We start from the raw sequence: 18,308 nt of genomic DNA, 5'->3' as shown, positions 1-18,308 counted from the left end.
GCCTCATCAGAAACCCTCCTGCAAGAGCAGGAAATGCAACAGGATTGTGCTTAGCATATCACATAGGACAAAGGTCCTGGCAGCTGGTAGTGAAGGGAGGCCCTCACTGGACATGCTGACATGACCAATTTATGATTTCCTGCAGGTTCTGTGCACAGAGAGGGAGGTTATAAGTGTGGAAGTGAGAGATACAGCCACATCATCAGCCTCTTGGATTCATTTGTCAATGACAGAAGGACTATGGTTACAAATCCAAGGGTCCCCAAAAGCAGCAGCTCAGGTCGATAAGACAGTGAAGAAGGCAGACGAGATACTAACCTTCATTAGGTGGGGCATAGAATTTAAGACCTGGGTTATTATGGTATGACTTAATAAAACATCGGTTTGGTCACAACTGTGTACAATTCGGTTGCCACCCATTAAGGAAGTGAATGAACTAATGAAGGTGCAGAGGAGATTCACCATGACGCTGCCTGGGATGGAGCATTTAGGTTATGAAGAGAAACTGGATAGTCTGGGTTTGCTTTCCTTGGAGCAGCTGAGGGGGAACCTAATTAGTGTAAACAAAATTATGGGAGGTATAGATGGGATATTCATCTGCACTCAGAGCCATAGATTTGGGAATAACTTTTAAGGCTCCACATAGAAGACAATTTTCTGTTAAGTGTAATTCCATTTAATACAGTACCATAACTAATGTCATTAAATCACCTGCAGTGACAGATCGTACATCTGCTCTCCAGATCTGTGCCCCCGCTGTTCACCAGCCCCTTTGACTCAGCAGTCAGCTCCTTAATACCAGCAGTCAGCTCACTTCACAGAAAACATCACTGTTCTTTCATGACAATCAGTGAGATAGCTGCATGATGTGCCAAAAAATTGTTATGCACCTGCATCAACCTTTTCACACATGATGCACCATCAAAGTCCTTGGAGCAGTATTAATGTGCAACCTCTCCCCTTGACATTGACTGCCTTGACTTCTCTACTTCTCTCACCATTCCAATCTCACCCCCTTGGAACATGTATCACTCCACTCACTTAAGACCAAACCTGATCTCATCATTTGACCTGCTGGCCGGGAGGGTGTCATTGTTGTCTAGTAGACTGACCTCTAACCTGCAGAGTCTCCCCACTAATGAACACCAGGCCACATCTCCCAGACTGTTCCATGTCAGGAGATCTCCCCTCCACAGCCTCCAACCTCATGATGCCCCAACCCTGTACAGCCCACTTCTATCTCTTACCCAAGAGCCAAAAATGGGACTGCCCTGGTAGACCCATTGTTTCTGCCTGCTCTTGCCCCAGTGAATTTGTTTCTTCATTTCTGGACTCCATCCTGTCTCCCCTTGTCCAGTCCCTTCCCACTTTCACCTCTCATGTCCTCCCCCATTTTGATAGCTTCTAATTCCCTAGTCCCAGCCAACTTATCTGTACAATAGATGTCCAGTCTCAAGATGAGGCATAAGCTCTCGGACTTTGGAAGTGTCCACCCTCTGCCACAGTTGATGGAGCCCTTGCACTCATTTTCTCCATTTCTCACCCCTCCCCGTACAGAACAAGATAGAATTCCCTCACCTTTTGCCCCACTAGTCTCCCCATCCAACGTGTCATCATCTGCCATTTCTGCCAGTTCCAACGTGATCCCACCACTAGTTACATCTTTCCCTCCTCCTCCCCCACCCCCCTTTCTGCTTTCTGCATGGACCACTGTCTGCTGTTCCACTCATCCCTCCCAACCCACCTCTCCCCATCCCCTGGCACTTTCCCCTGCAACCATTGGAGGTGCAACACCTGTCCCTTCACCTCCTCCCTCACTAACATCCAGGGACCTAAACAGCCCTTCCAAGGGAGGCAGAGATTCACCTGCACCACTTCCAACCTGGTCTACTGCATTTGTTGCACATGAGATGGCCTCCACCTCGTCTGAGAAACCAAGTGTAGACTAGCTGACCATTTTGCAGAGCACCTGCACTCTGCCTGCAACAGCCATCCCGAGCTTTCGGTTGCGTGTCATTTCAGCTCCCCCACTCCCACACCGATCTGTCTGTCGTTGGGCTTCTCCATTACTGTGGAGAGGCCAGATGCAAATTGGAAGAACAGCACCTGACGTTCCACTCGGGTAGCTTACACCCCAATGGTAGGAACATTACATTTTGCAATTTCAGCTAACTCACACACGTGTTATTCTCCTACACGTACTCACCTGTCCACTTAGTTATCCCTTTGTTAGTCTTTCCAATCCCCTCCTCCACCTGGTTCCATCCACCCATCATCCCCTCCCCATCTTTCCACCTATCACCTACCAGTCTATCCCAACCTCCCTCACCCGCCCCCCCCCCCCCCCCCCCCCGCCACTTCTCCCTTATAGTGCTATATACTGGTAATTTTTCCTCTTCCTTCTCAGTTTAGATGCAAGGTCTCAACCCAAAATATCTTGCTGCTTGACCTATTGAGTTCTTCCAGTGTTCTGTTTTTTTTTCTCTCCCCCTGAGGAGATGGCATCTCTTGTTTTTGGCCTGGCTGCTACCCACTAGTACCTGATGTCTCTCTCCATGTTCTCTGGGCACCTCCTGCCAGTTTCTCTTCATCATGATTCTGGCTGGTCTTCTGCCCTCCATGAAGCAAAGAATCTCCCTGCTTCTCCTTCAACTCATTCAGAAGGATAATGTTTCAGGTCAATAACCATCAGGATCATTAACCTGAAATCTTAACTCTTTCCTTCTTAACAGCTGCGACTTGACCAGTTAACTCTTTCCATCATTTTCTGTTCTATTTCAGATTTCCAGCATCTGCAGTATTTTGCTTTTTGATGACCATAAGGATATTGAAGTTCTGGTCCTCCCTTGCTGAGACCATCTTTGTTCATTTCTTTTATCACCTACTGGATCCTTAGTGGATCCTTAGCTTGAAAAGCCCTGTTGTGATTTTAGCCTGGGAAGTGATAGGTAGGCTAAATTCAATGTCTCAAACAAAGACGGATTGGACACAGTAAATGCACCTTTTTTTAATATCAGGACTGTGATCCAGATTGCTCGGTGAATAGGTGCGGGTCAGCTGTGCAGTGCTGAGTTAGTTCAGGAGTGACTGACTTCTTGGACATTTGTCTTTATCTGTAGAGAGCTTTAAAATGAGTGGAATTTGTGCCATTTACGTAATATTTGGGACAGGGACCTAAAGTCAATTTTCTACTCTCGGTAACAGACGTCAGACTTGATATTTCAAATCCACAAGAACTAGACACACACTGTCTGAAAATTGACCTAAAGCCCAAGAGACAAGCTATATTGTTGAAAGTTTCGGCTGAATCCACAGATAATGCTTTAGAAAACAAATCAAGCTTTTGTTTTCTTTTGTACTGTGTTTTTTTGCCAATTATCTCTCCTCTTTCTTGACGTTTTTTTTGATGCTTGTTAGTGCATCATATAGGCACTTAACCCCAGTACCTCATGTGGATTTAACAGTGAGCCTCAATAATAATGAGTATTTCTGGTCCCCTGATTATTTCCCTTGGCTCATTTTACAGTCGTCACAGCTAAAAGCTGGAGCAAGTGTTTGTGTCATTAATCCAGGAGCATTGAAGCTGAATATAGTGCACCTTCTCTTGCCTTACCTGAGTTATGTAAACTATTATGGTAGCTTGGTTTCCTTGTTGTTGTTTGTCTTCATTTTGTATTTGTCAAACCATGAGATATCAATGAAATGCAACAGAATTTTCAGAGACCTGTTGTGGCCAACAGAACTTGTATGATAAGAACAGTGAATTAAAGAGCAAAACTTTCCTGTGCAATACCAGAATGCATCTTAGACTTATGTCAGCAGGGTATCCACAATTTTCATGCATGGTATCTTTTAGTTTCTCTTACCATTGTGTCAACCCTCTTAAGTAAGTGCTAAATGATGAAGACATATTTTGTTGTAAGCACATGCCAAAGAAACTGGATGAAGATTATCCAGCCATTGATAGTTATGCATATTTTGCACTTTTATGAAGTTGGGAATAGTTGGTGCTTCAAACAAACTAGGTGAGGTAGAATTGTTCATGATTTAGTTTATATTCTAAAATACTGCATCTGGTACAAGGAAAAGAATTCTTCCCATTCAAACAGAACATACTGAAAGGTCTCAGCAAATAATGCAGCATTTGAGAAATATGCAAGCAATTTAATTGCAAATGACCGCGCACGACAGAATGAGGTGATAGTAAGATGTTATAGAAGCAAAAGATGAGTCCAGAGGGGGTTTAAATGATAACATAAAATAGTGAAGGAAGAAAGAACCGTAAAAATCAGGCAAAAAGGCTTTCGTGGCTCAGGAATCTGGTGGAGGAAAACTGGGTAGGTCACAGGAGTGTTAGCTTCTCTGCTGTCCTTGTTGTTAAACAATGGTAAGGCCAGAAATTTGTAAAGTGCCTTGGTTATGGGTACATCAGAGCGAATGGAAATGGAGGACTGGAGTTTCCCTGTTACAGAACTCTGCCCTTTGTAACATCTCAGCTGCCCACATTCTACCCTAACTTTTTACCCTGACACTACTTTAACTGACGTGGTCGCTAATGTATTCCAGTTCTGCTGAAAGATCATTGACCTGAACTGTTAGCTCTGTTTGCCCCTCCTAATTCTGGATAAATACAGAATTGCAGTATCTGCCATATTTTGGTTTTTACTTCATACTGTTTCTCAAGATTAATTGAATTTTTTTTATGCTTTCTGCCAATGGCCAGAATTAGCTCATCTAAGGTAAACATTCTCCCTGCATCCAGCCTTTTAAGCCCAGTAAGAACTTTGTAAGTTAAAATCAGATCTCCTCTCATTCTTCAAAACTCCAGACAGTATAGGTCTAATCTACTTAATCTCTCTTTATATTGCAAACCCGCCATCCCTCGGACAAATCTAGTGAATTTTTGCTGCATTTCCTCTATAGCATATATATCCTTTAAGTAAGGAGACCAGTACTGTACACAATATTCTAGGTGCGATCTCATCGAGGCCCTATATAATTGTGTAATAAAGATCAAGTTACCATTTGTCTTCCTAAGCCCTTGCTACAATTGTATGTTGGCTTTTAGTGAATTGTATGCAAGTTTATTTAGGTCCCTTTGAACAAAACATTACTCAAGCTCTCACTGTTTCAAAAACACTCTGCTTTGTGCCCTAAAGTGGATGCCTACACATTTTTTTTTACACATTATTGCATCTGCCATGCTCTTGGCCATTTACTCAGCTGGTTTCCATTCATTGAAGCCTCTTTACATTCTCCTCCTTGCTCATAATCCAGCCTAGCTTTATACGGTCAGCAAACTTGAAAATGTGACATTGGATTTCCTAAATCAACTTGCTGATATAGACCATGAACATCTAGGGCCCAAGCATTGATCCCTGCACTGATCACATTCTGCCAACCTCAAAAAGATCTATTCCCAAAAAGATCTTTCTGTCCAATAACTAATTCTCAAATGTTAATTATATTAGCCCTGACTCCATGTGCTCTAACCTTGTTGACCAAGCTCCTGTGTAGATCCTTACTGAAAGCCTTCTGAAAATCTAAATGTGTTCCCCTTATCAATGCTCTGAGTCAACTTTTCAAAGAACTCTAGTAGATTTGTCAACCATGAGTTTGTTTTCATAAATCCATACTGACTCTGCTCAATCTTATCAATTTTTTTTGAGGTGCTCCTCTTTACATCTTTTATTAGCTTTTTTTAGATAACAACACACTGCATTCACTAGTAGTTGCACACTGGTAGTTCCCTGTTTTCTCTCTCCAGTGGCATCACTTTTCCTATCTTCCAATCCACAGGATTTTGGAAAATGACATTCAGAGCATTTACTATTGCTATCCCTTTCAAAACTCCGGGATATAGACCATCAGATCCTTGAGAGTTATTGGCTTTTTGTGTTACCAACTCCTACAGCACTATATTCTTATACCAATTCCTATTTCCTTCAGTTCCTCATTCTCACTAGGTTTTCTGATATTTCAGGCAGGCTTTCGGTGTCTCCTGTGAGGACAGACATAAAGCAGTTGTTCAAATCCTTTGCCAATTCCCATCCCCCAATTATAAATTCTTCTCCTCTATCTATAAAGAACTCTCTTTTGCCCTTGCTAGCCTTTTCCTTTTTACAAACTGATAAAAGCTCTTACAGTTTGCTTTTATGTTTCTTGCCAGTTTAGTATCATAGTCTATCTTCCCCTTCTCCATCAGTGTCTTGGTCCTCATTTGCTGAGTTCTAAAATGCTGCCAATCCTTGGGCTGACTTCTTTCTTATAAGGTCTTTCTTGGACGTAATTATATCTTTAATTTCTTCTGTGAGCCATAGATAGACCACTTTCCCTGTTGGGTTTTTGTGCCTTAACAGAATATATTTCTGTAAATTATCCATTATCTATTTAAATACTTCACAATTCTCCAGCTCGACTACCAACACCAGCTCCAGTTACAATGTATCTCCCCTTGAAAGGAACTAGCTAACTTTAAACAGGTTTTCTTAAGCATTGCATTCAAGTGCTCTGAGCCTCTCAAGATATTGACCTCCTGCTAAAGGATTCCATTATCACTCATTGGAAAAGGGGAAAAAAAACTGCAGCTGGCATAAATCTGTAATAAAAACAGGGAAAAAAATGGAAATATTCAGCAGGTCAGGCAGCTTCTGTGGAGAGTTAATGCTTCAGGTCAAAGATCATTCATCAGCTGAATGAATCACCCTGACTAAAGCTCACTGACCAGAAACATTAACTCTGTTTCTCTTTCCACAGATGCTCCCTGACCTGCTGAGTATTTTTAGCATCTTCTGGTTTTATACCACTCACTGAGTTGGGCCAAAGGGCCTGTTTCCTACGCTGAACATTGAAATCACTGGGCCAGAACTCATTGATGTTCAATTGGTGTTCGCTGGTTATGTGAAGTACCTAAAAAAGGAAGCTGTATTCTACCTCTGACAGCTATTAAATGTTTCATTCACTTTTGAAGTTAAACTGAAATTTATCTTCACTATGACTTCCTAAATGTGCAATATGTGCAAAATATAATCATTTCCTTAAAGGCAAATATTCAGATTAGTATGATTCATTATGCTGATATTTTTAAAAATTGCACCTTTATATTAATATATAGAATGGCAACTTTGATTTATAATGAATTGATTAATTCAAGTTGAAATGGTACTGCTAATTTACTCTTACTGGCACTTCTGTTTCCCAGAATTCATGTGTAAAATAATGATTTTGTGTTATTATTTCAATTAATAACTGTCTGGCTTCTGATCTGATCTTGTAGTTGGTAAAAGAATTCAAACTAAAAAGAAAATAGTGGATTGTCCAAGCAACAAAGCTAACTCACATTTAATTTGTCATGTAACAAATGGTCTCTGTATCTTTCCTGTAGTTTCACGGAAGCAATGAGGATTCAGCCAAAGCTCCAACTCCTTGACAGTCCTGCAGCACTATACGTAGGCTTCGGCCTTTTACTGATAGGCACCGTCTTTGTCCTGAGCAGCTTCTTTGCACTAGGATTCATTGGGACATTTTTAGGTGAGACAATTACATTTTACTTTTGCTGTGATAATAGCGAAGCATATAGGGATTCAATATTAAGTTCAGCTTCTCTGATTTAAACTTGCCCTACTTTTACAGATTGGTTGGTGTACGATTGATATAATCTCTATTAAAAGCTGTGCTGAAAGAGTTAAGATTTTTCTAGGCATATCAGTGGAGTCTATTGTTTATTCAGTTACTTTATTTATTGATATATATTTGCCTCTGAGTCAGAGCACTGTGGTGGTTCAACTATTGGCCAGGAATTGGCGCATAACCTGGACCGCTGCTTTTGTAGTGAGGAACTGCTGCAGTTTTAAATACATCTTATCTTATGATATAGAGATAGATCTAGACTTTGTTGCAAAATCGCCTATAATCAGACATCCTGGTGACACTTGCTGCTGAGGCATAGATGAGTGATCATTAATGCGAGTGGTGTTGTTGGAAATATAACCTAACAAGGAATCAGTATTTTTTGGAATGGAGAAATTGCTGAGACTGCTTTGCTTTGTGTTTGCACTTAGTTGCCACTATGTCTGTCGAAAATATTTGAGGAAGTCAAATGAACTCTTTTTTAGCTTACTTGCCCAAAAGTGACAGTTCTCCAGATGTATATTCCCATTAATAGCATCTATCAAAAAATCAGCCTTTAAATGTCTGCTTCTAAACTGTCTCTGATCACTAACTTTAGTGCCAAATTTAAGATGATATATTTTTTTTGAGATTTTGTAACACTTAATGTGATTACTCTTCCTTTGTTTATTGTTTCATACTTAGTCAAACATGCTGTGAATAATCCTAATAATATTACAAGTAATTGGAAAAATGATATTGATCAACTATGTTTTAAAACTGTGTCTTACCAAACACTCCAATAAATTTCTTGTAGTATCTGGAAGAGTTATAGGGTATTTAGACAAACTGAATTGTTAAATTATTAATTGTTAAAGGGAAATATAACCAGCCTCACAAGCAGCTTGCATTTGGTTGGTTAGTTGCACACTGTGCCATAATCCGTTTCTTTTAAAGAAGATAATCATCAAAAGTTATAGACAAATCCAGTAATTGGGAAGTGGGGTTGTCATGAGGAACAAGCTAAACAAAAATTAAAGTGCTGGAAGAATGCAGTGGATTGGGCTGCATCTGTAAAGGCAAAGGGATGATTGTTGCTTTGGATCAGCGTCTCAAGCCGAAACATCCTTTGCCTCTACAGATGCTGCTTGACCCACTGAGTTCTTCCTGCAGTTTATTTTTTGCTTCATATTCCAGCATCTTCAGTCTTTTGTGTCACCAAACCAAACGAAGTTGCTGCAGAAACTTGATCTGTACAATATTGTGCTATTTTTTGCTCTGAAATTTGCTTTCCTCTGTTCCTCTCCTGAATGTCAGCATCGAGCACCCAGCAGTACCTTGTCCAAATGGCTAACAATGTTCATTTTTCAACTGAGGCAATGAGTTTTAGTAGATCACTCAATTATTTGAGACCTTGCAGCAGATTGTGACCTTGTCTTGTCCAATGTCGACTCATTCACTCTTCTATCCAAGGTATCTGAGACTTATAAGACGTGATTTTATATCAACCACCTAAAACTGGTGTGTAGCTGGGTGATTTACATAGAAATAGAACAGTACAGCACAGTACGTGCCTTTCGACCCATGATGTTTTACCAACCTATATAAACACTTACTCCTTGATCAATCTAACCCTTTCCTCCTATACAGCCCATAACCCTCCATTTTTCTTACATCCATGTGCCTATCTAAGAGTCTTTTAAATTTTCCGATTGTACCAACCTCTACCACCAACTCCAGCAGTGCATTCCAGGCACCCACCACTCTCTGTGTAAAAAACCTACCCCTGACATCTCCTCTAAACTTTCATCCTCTGACCCTCCTCCTCAAATTTACAGTTGATATCCTGTCATGACACCCATGTCTATAATCTTAATGCTCTCTGTGCAAGCCACAAAGACCACAGAAGTTGGTCGTCCCTCCTTAAATTGTATAAATTTTGACTTGATGTCATCAGACTCCAACTGCAATTTTAACGGGCACAATTTCAATCATGAAGCCAGATGGGAAAAGATCCAACTTCTGAAGAGATCCAAGTAATTGTTTTTACCCTTGTTTACTTCTGCTTCCCTGGATGCCTAGAAATGTGATGACTTCTCTTGCTCCAGGGTCTCCCATGACACTTTTCTGAAACACCCTTTCCCCAACTTCTCTCACCAAAAGTGTATTTTGGCCTTTGCCACCATTCACTACCACTTCTTGCCTATTTTGAGCAGGTAAACCAACCAGCAGCTTTGCAGTCAAGGTCTCAACATTAAACTTGCCTGATGATCACGTTGTAAGGATTGGAGAGGAAGAAACTGTGATACTTTTCCTACCTTTTGTCTTTGTGTTGCTCTTTTAACCTCGTCCTTCTTCAATTTTGCTTTTCCTTTTCATTTCTTTCCAAAGTATACCTCCGGGGCTCTTTTTGCAAACTAGTGTGCTTTAAAGCATACTTGCATTTAATTGTTTGGAGCAGGGCATCTGAAGGCATGCCCTTTTATTTAGACCTTCTTTAAGTTCACAAAGATGTTGCCCACAAAACTGTTGAAAGCATGATCTGCAACAATCAAATCGGCCAACAGCTTTGAGGCAGTTAGCAATTCCTGAGTTATCTCTTTCTCACTGTGTGTTGCCAGCCAATTAAATGTGACATTCAAATGCCATTGTCTTTTTTAATTCAGATCCAGCATTTGAAGCTTACATTCCCTCTTATTAGAAAACATTCCCTCTTAAAATGTGCATCCACGCAAAGCATAGGATACCTAATTGTAATTTGTATCGCATGTCATTTTGCATCACTCGAAGTCACCCTTGCAATTCCAACATGAATTCCACGTCAGTGGCACTGGATTATATTTTTCACTCTACAGTGGAGCATTGCAGGGAACTTATACAATGTTGTACCTGTGGTTGCATATCCCCATGGTCTTCCTACTACAGTGCTGAAATGAGAGGACTACAATGTGAGTAAAATATTTATCTATACCCTTGGGCACCTCCCCTGCATTGCAACAACATTACCACACCGGCCCCTCATTCACCAGCCTCTCCACATCCAATCAGAATCCTACCCAACCCTACAATTCTGCCCCTGATGTGCTGCCAATCTTGATTTTTGTTTCACTCCCCACCCCACCCTCACCCCACCCCACCCCACCCCACCACCTTGAGGTAGGTCCGCTTCCTCAAATAAAAAAACACTGGACATCACCCCCTCCCCCCCGCCCACCTCATTAATTCCTGATACATTGTTGGTCTCCTGGCTTTGACAACCCCCATTCCAAATGCTGGGCTCCAATGCCAACCCCACTCCTCCAACCCCAGCCACATGCACAAGCTGGCCTACGGTTGACCTCAGCTTCAGATCAGAGAGACTGGGCAGTGCAGAAAATATGCAACAAAGGGTCTGTTACCAGGCCGGGTTCTCAATCACAACTGAAGTTTTGTGCAATTGAGATTGTCATTGGTCCATTGCATCTGTGCGATTTTGTGCAACCTAATAAACATACTAGAATTTCTAGGCATTTGTGCTTGCAAGAGGTCAACATTAATGCAGCCCTGTTTCTCGGGGTGGCTGCTGGTTCTGTGGCTGTTGCAGTTTGGGTTTGAGGTAGCTTGCTTAATCATGGAGTCTGGAGGTTAATTAACCCCAGCTGAAAGACCTTAAATATTGCTGGTCATGTCAGTTTGGGTCATTATTTCTCACTTCCATTGAATGTGATGCTCCAATGAGAAAATTTTAAAAAAATCACTGTCTTAATGTTTCCTGAACACTGCAGAATGTTGAGGATAAAACAGAATATATCAAGGGTCATGTCCTTCTGGCCACAGGCTCTCGAGGATTTAGGCAAGTGTTTCACTTGCATCACAAATCAGAGCTGTGGGATTAAGACCATGTAGTCCCAGTAGTTCCCAATGATGGATGTCCTGACGAAAATATGGTCCAAGTTCTCCTATAATACAGCCCTGATGCAGAAATCATGTCAAGGTTGCTCATGACAGTAAGTTCTTGGTCAAATTTCACAATAGTGTCCAGGAAATGGAGACAAATGCAGTTTACTCCAGGTTAAGTTGATTTTCAGAACTGAAATGTGATCTCCAGTTGGCATGAAACATGCATTGATTTAAGTTGACTTTTTTTTTCATTTTATGGAACATGGCACCTCTAGTAACACCAGGCATTCATTGCTCATCCTTAGTTAGACTTGCAAAGGTGATAAAAATTAGCATCCTGAACTGCAGCAATTCTTCTGGTACAAAGCTATCACACAGTTTAGCTTTTTCTTCCTTTAAACTTGTTTTGGTATTTAGCTATGCCTGATGGTATTTATCCATTGCTACCTGCCATGTAGCTCCTGATTTCACAGCCTGCAGCTGATGCACAGCAAATGCTGAAGAGATGACATGAGGCATTGTTAGATTGAATGGTTCCCTGCAGTGCACAGCAGTACTTGGCTGAGAAAAAAGAAACCACAAGTGAGACCACAATCATATTATGTTGTATTAACAGCACAGATATAGGCCACTATTTCCATGCTGATAATTACAATCCACACGAGTTCTCTCTAACTCTACCTCATCTAACCCCTGTCACCATACCCTTCTATATCATCTCCTCTCTTCTACTTACTTGGCTGCCCTTTAAATAGACTGATGAAAAAAAGTGAATGGTCAATGATGGTTTTTTTTGTATCACATTTAAAATACACTTTAATCTGGATCCCTAAGATTTGTGGTGTGTGATGGAGTGAACTATATCTTCCAAATAAAAGTGCAATGATGCCCAATTCTCCACCTCTCTACCCCATGTCCGACCTATCTGCCTTCACTTCCTGACCGATCTGCTTGTATTTTTCCCCCCCGTTGAATACTGCAGATTTCGCACAGGCTTACACCTAATGAAGTATTTCTGAAGTAAAGTCACTGAGCAGGAAGCATAGTAGTCATTTGTATGTGACAAGGTTTCACAAACACCAATGAAATGAAGGATCAGGACAGGAACCAGAAGTTCTTCCAAGCTGAAAAATGCACGTTAAAATAGGGTCTATATCAATGATTTGGATAGGAAAATACAGGGCATGGTTAGTAAGTTTGCAGATGACACTAAAATAGGTGGTATGGTGGACAATGGAGAAGGTTATCAAAAATTACAGGGGGGTCTTGATCAGCTGAATAAGTGGGCAGAGGAATGGCAAATGGAGTTTAATTTGGATAAGTGTGAAGTGTTGCACTTTGGAAAGTCAAATTCAGGTAGGACTTTCACAGTGAATGGCAGGGCCCTGGGGAGTGTTGTAGAAATGAGGGACCTTGGAGTACAAGTATAAGGTTCACTGAAAGTGGAGTCACAGGTAGTCAGGGTGATGAAGGCTTTTGGTGCACTGGCCTCCATAAGTCAGGGCATTGAGTATAAAAGGAGGTCAGGGTGCTGGTGTACAGGACACTGGTGAAGCTGCACTTGGAGTATTGTGTTCAGTTTTGGTCACCCTACTTTAGGAAAGCTGTTATTAAACTGGGAAGAGTGCAGAAAAGATTTACAAGGATGTTGCAAGTACTTGAGGGACTGAGTTATAGGGAGAGGTTGGAAGGGCTAGGACTTTATTCCTTCGAGCATAGAAGACTGAGGGGTGATCTTACAGAGGTGTGTAAAGTCATGAGGGGCGTAGATAGTGTGAATGCCCTCAGTCTTTTTCCCAGAGTTGGAGAATCAAGAACTGGAGGGCATAGGTTTAAGGTGAGAGGGGAAGGATTTAATAGGAACTTAAGGGGAAACTTTTTTACACAAAGGGTGGTATCTACGTGGAATCAGCTGCCAGAGGAAGTGGTTGAGGCAGGTACAATAACAACTTTTGAAAGACAGTTGGCCGTACATGGATTGGAAAGGTTATGGGCCAAACGCTGGCAAATGGGACTAGTTTAGATGGGACATCTTGGTCGACATGGACCAGTTGGGCCAAAGGGCCTGTTTCCGTGCTGTATGACTCTATATGACACAGAAACAGGCTCTTCAGCCCACCCTATCCATACCAACCATCAAATACCCATCCATACTAATCCCATTTACCAGCACTTGGTAAATAGGCACATGCTAGTTTTGTGGTTTTTGAAAATGGCTCAGGCATCACACATAGCCCAAAGTAGGTAGGGTACTGCAGTTGAAACTGGGGTGGAGTGTTGATTAGGGATCAAAAGGATAAGGTTTGGACTCAGGAGCAAGGGTATAGAAGGGAGCACAGGGGGACAGAGTACCAAGGTTAGAAGGTATTGAATCTGTCATCCGAGGAGGAGGAGCAGGATATTCATTTGGGGTGGGGCAGGCTGCTAGTGAGATGGCGCAAGGATATTGGAAGTGGAAACAAACTCTAAGGAAATACTTTGGACAAGTCTGCTTGAAAGGGAAACAAACAGCTTAAACTCCATGCCAGAGATCAGGTAATTCTAGACCCCTTAAACTGAAGCAAAGAAAGAGCCCAGTTCTCCAGTCAAGGTTTGTTTTGCTGTGGGCAACAGGTCTTAATTATGCCAATAAATTTTCTGCAAGCGAGATCAAAACGCATCATTTAATGTTGCTATGTATGTATTCCAGCCCACATTCACATGCATCTCATAAACACAGAACACGGCAAATACACAGAAGTGTATTGGCACACATGAAGGACCCAAATGGACTTTGACGTTTGAACTTAAATAAAATTCACTCAGGTAACACCAAAATATTGCTCTATGCAGGTGTTCTATTGCCTTGCATTTTGATTAAGCATTTATGTCACCTTTGAGCCCAACTTATTTACAAGAGTTTTCCAACCCTTAAATTCAGTTGCAACTGGATACAAATATTTAAAAATGCGATAATCCAAAATCATAGTCTATAAAGTGAAACATTTCACATTATGATGTCCACTAATTGGTGGAAAGTGTTTAATTCCATTTGGGCCTCTCTCAAACCATTATTTTGCCCCTTTATTAAATAAGGTTACCTTATATAAATACTGAAATGGGTCTAATTTGGATCAGTGAACACCTCGTGTCTTGTGCCAGTGATGCTAAGCAAAGTGGTAAATGTGATCAATCTCTCCTAGAAAATCTTTTTTTCCCTGCAGGATACAAGAGATTTGAAGCACCTACTGAATGCAATTAGACTAAGTATTTTAGTGGAGGAAAAAAGTTAACTTTTCAGATCAGTGACTTGTCATCAGAATAGGAAAAGTTAGAAAATAAGCACATTTTTAGTTCCAGTGGAAGGTGGAGAGAACAAAAGGAGTATCTGTGACAGGATGGAGACCAGGAGAGACTCATTGACACAGTTAGTGCTGGCTGCAAAAATAAAAATCTGCAAAATATGATGCAAATGTGACTTTATGATTGAACATAAGTCAGTTACATCAGTATCCATCAAAACATGCAATAAGTCTGCATTACCTTTTTTTAAAGAAATCTGGTGTACTCATTCACTAATTCTTAGTAATGAAGTTAAGTGAGGTGAGGCTCTTTGTATTGATTGTCATTTTGTATTGTGAATGCAGAGCAGCACACATGACTTAAAGCTCCATACAATGCCTCACCCCAAGAATGAGGCAGCAGCCTACACACTGCCACTACCTTGATTGACATCATTTAAAAACTTCCATCTTCTGGTGCTGCTTTCAGCAAGGGCTAATTGGGTCCCACCTTTGAGCTGTCAATGAGTGGAGTGACAGGGATATCACATTCCCACAGAACACAATGTGAAGAGAAGCTTCAGGAGACTAGTCTTTCTAATAGGTTCATGAGAGGCTGGTATTTGGTGTAAGATATTAGCACACCAAAACAAAAGCATAAGAATTATAGGCAACCCATCAGAGTTGACCAATAATGCTTAGGTATAAGTGTTGGTCAGAACACCATTAAGATGCATTGTTTTAGATCACAATTTTAGATTGTCTTGAGTATTTAATCCCTACTTGACAGGACAGCCTTGTTTTAATTTCTTATCTATAAATGCCGTATCTAGCGATGCTGAACTCCTTTGAGGTTGCACAACAATGCCAGCCTAAATTCCAGTCTCTGGAATGGCTTTTAATGACTACAGAATGTCTTAATACACTTAGAGCTCATGACCTTCTGACAACTTCATTAGGTCTGCAGCCTATGAAGTCAGTGAGAGACAATTACATGAAGCCAGGCTTGCAGGTGAGCCAGCTAATTTGACCAAATTTTTGCTGACTTTAGACCTGTAGAGAAATGAATCATTGTTTTTTCTTGGTGTGGTTATGATTGATCAGACCGCTGAGAATCCCTCTTTGTTTGTTGTAATTATTACCAAAAATTTCCTTTCACTGAAAGTGATCTGCCGATCTTACAGGTGCTGCCTTGAATGTGAGGACAGACTCGCATCAATGTTATTAAGTCTTCATTGCTCTGTGAAGTGGACTTGTAAGCTTCTCAGTTCATGGACAATTAGTGTTGTACAATAAATGCTGGCCTTGCCATCAATGACCACATCTTTTGTAAAATATTTTATGAAAGGTTTCACTGCAGATATGGCTTCAGTTTATCATCTTGTACAAAGGTCATCAATACACAAGTGCAAGGTTTTCTTACACTGGATCTAAAATTTCAATATTAAGTTGGAGATTGTCCACAGTGGGTGACTCAGTCTACAACAAGTGTATGACTAATGGCACAGTAAAAGAAAAACATCTCTATTTCACATTATTACTAAAGGCTATAAATAATATTAACTACAGACTGAGTTATGGAGAGAGGTTGAGCACGCTGTGAGCGTAGGAGAATGAGGGGTGATCTTATAGAGGTGTACAAGATCATGAGGGCATAGAGAGCTCCAAGGTTATGGAGTTAAGATTAGTAAAGGGAGTTGAAGCACTGATCAGCTATGATCTGAGTAAAAGGTGGGGCAGACTCAGAGGTTGAAAGTCATTATCCTCTTCCTATGATGTGAGAAAATTGTGCAATATAAACATAGCAGCATTCGCAGAGTTCCTAAACGAGGGAATTCCAGACTTTTATTAGTCTTTGAATGGAAAAAAAAGTGCTTCTGGATTTTGCTAATAGGTGGCATATCTCTCTTTCGTGATTATGTTCCCTTGTTCTCAATTACCTCATCTGAGAATTTTTTTTCTCTCTGTGCATCCTGCCAAATGCTTTAAACCTTTCACCCCACGATCTTTTCTACATAATGGAATAAAATCCTAACCTGTACAAACTTGTCCTGGTGTAAAGGGTCAGATAAATGTTAACAAGTGCAATGTATTGAAAATGGTATAAAGCAATCTGTTACTAAAGATATTCAAGAACAAAACAACCAGGGTAATAAAGATAATAGGGAGGTATTTGAACATGCAGCAATTCTAATTTGCATGCAAACCTCAAACAATGAAAGTATCAATTCAGTGCCAAAATCTTCAAGTTTCTTAGTTGCTTAAAATGTAGGTGAAAGGTTGAAGTACTAAAAAGACAAGAAGTCAACACATAAATATTTTCAAATATAATAAAGTACTGTGTAACTGTAATGGGCAAGTAACTAAATCCAAATAGAACTGAGCCTTTCTTTAACATTCATTTAAAGTTGAACAAAAATGTATTGCTTGAAGCAAAGAGATAATTACTGAAAAAGTCCAAAACAAGAGTTGGATATAAATATGTATAACATTTTTATTGTTAAATAGAGAACTTTAAAAGAAGATTGAAATATACAAATTGAATTCAAACAATTAGATGTTTAATTAATTAAAGATGCCATAAAAATTGCCCAGTAACTGCTTCAAGTGCATGTAATTTATGAAAACATTGAGAGGCTAGTAATTTGTCTGTCTTTAAAAGTTAGCACTAACTTTGTAGTGTGGGTGAAGCTGCATTCCTTCATGCTGTGGGACATGGTTTTTACTTGTACAATTGTGTTCCTGTTGCAATAGCATATATGTGTTTGTTTTTAGGCTATTACTGCATTATAAGCACTTATTATTGGTGTTGGGCTCCATTTAAATCTGGCCACTATACTATACCATTGCTGGAAGTTGTTCTGGAGTTCTGTGTGGAAATGGCTCATAATGTTTCGTTCAGCAGGAAGCGAAGCTCCAGGTTCACTAACAGTTACCTCAATAACTCAGAGCAGGTGGGGAAATGGAGGGAAGAGTCAAGGTGAATCAGTTCAGGTAAATTAGAGTTGGGAGAAAGTCTCCAGGGTCCTGAGAGCAATGGAGCAAATAATTCAGTGGTCATGTGGTCAAGGCGAGTATCCTGACTAATGTTATCCAGCAACACCCATACTGTCACCACTGCTTCACCACCTGCACAACTCAGAGTCTGTACCCTGAAGAAAGGTCCTGACCTGAAGCATTGACCACCTGCTTGTCTCCACGGATGCTGCCTAACCTGCAGAGTTCCTCCAGCATCATAGTGCTTTTCATCTAGATTCCAGCATCTGCAGTCCTTTCTTTCTCCAGCTCAGAGTCTGTCCCTCTCCCTCATATGAACACCAGCACACACTCCATTTTGTTACAACACCTTGTTATTCACAATTTCCTTTTGTCTTGCAGAATAACATTGTGAGCAACCAATGCCAAAAACTGAGTAGAGAGGAGGTGCATGTACTGCAGATGGTAGAGATGGGGGATACCTAGTGAGTTATACCTTCAGGAGTAGAGCATCTCACGGGAAAAAGTTGTGCAGGTATCTAACCTGTTCTTTCAGATGTGTCCTGCACCATAGGGCTGAATGTT

At 40.7% G+C, this 18,308-nt stretch overlaps 1 protein-coding gene across 2 annotated transcripts in view; it reads left to right on the top strand.

Moving 5' to 3' along the window:
* pemt (phosphatidylethanolamine N-methyltransferase) overlaps positions 1-18,308 on the top strand; it is an 81,442-nt gene that overhangs the window by 45,846 nt on the left and 17,288 nt on the right. For both annotated transcript variants that reach the window (XM_052020948.1, XM_052020947.1), the window contains one exon: positions 7,385-7,530. In XM_052020948.1, the coding sequence (XP_051876908.1) occupies positions 7,385-7,530 (146 nt within the window). The remainder of the gene's footprint in view (positions 1-7,384; positions 7,531-18,308) is intronic.

Source organism: Pristis pectinata, chromosome 8 (assembly GCF_009764475.1).
Source record: "Pristis pectinata isolate sPriPec2 chromosome 8, sPriPec2.1.pri, whole genome shotgun sequence".
Lineage (NCBI taxonomy): Eukaryota > Metazoa > Chordata > Chondrichthyes > Rhinopristiformes > Pristidae > Pristis > Pristis pectinata.
Note: the sequence above shows the minus strand (reverse complement) of the source record. Positions and strands in the feature narration are given on the sequence as shown.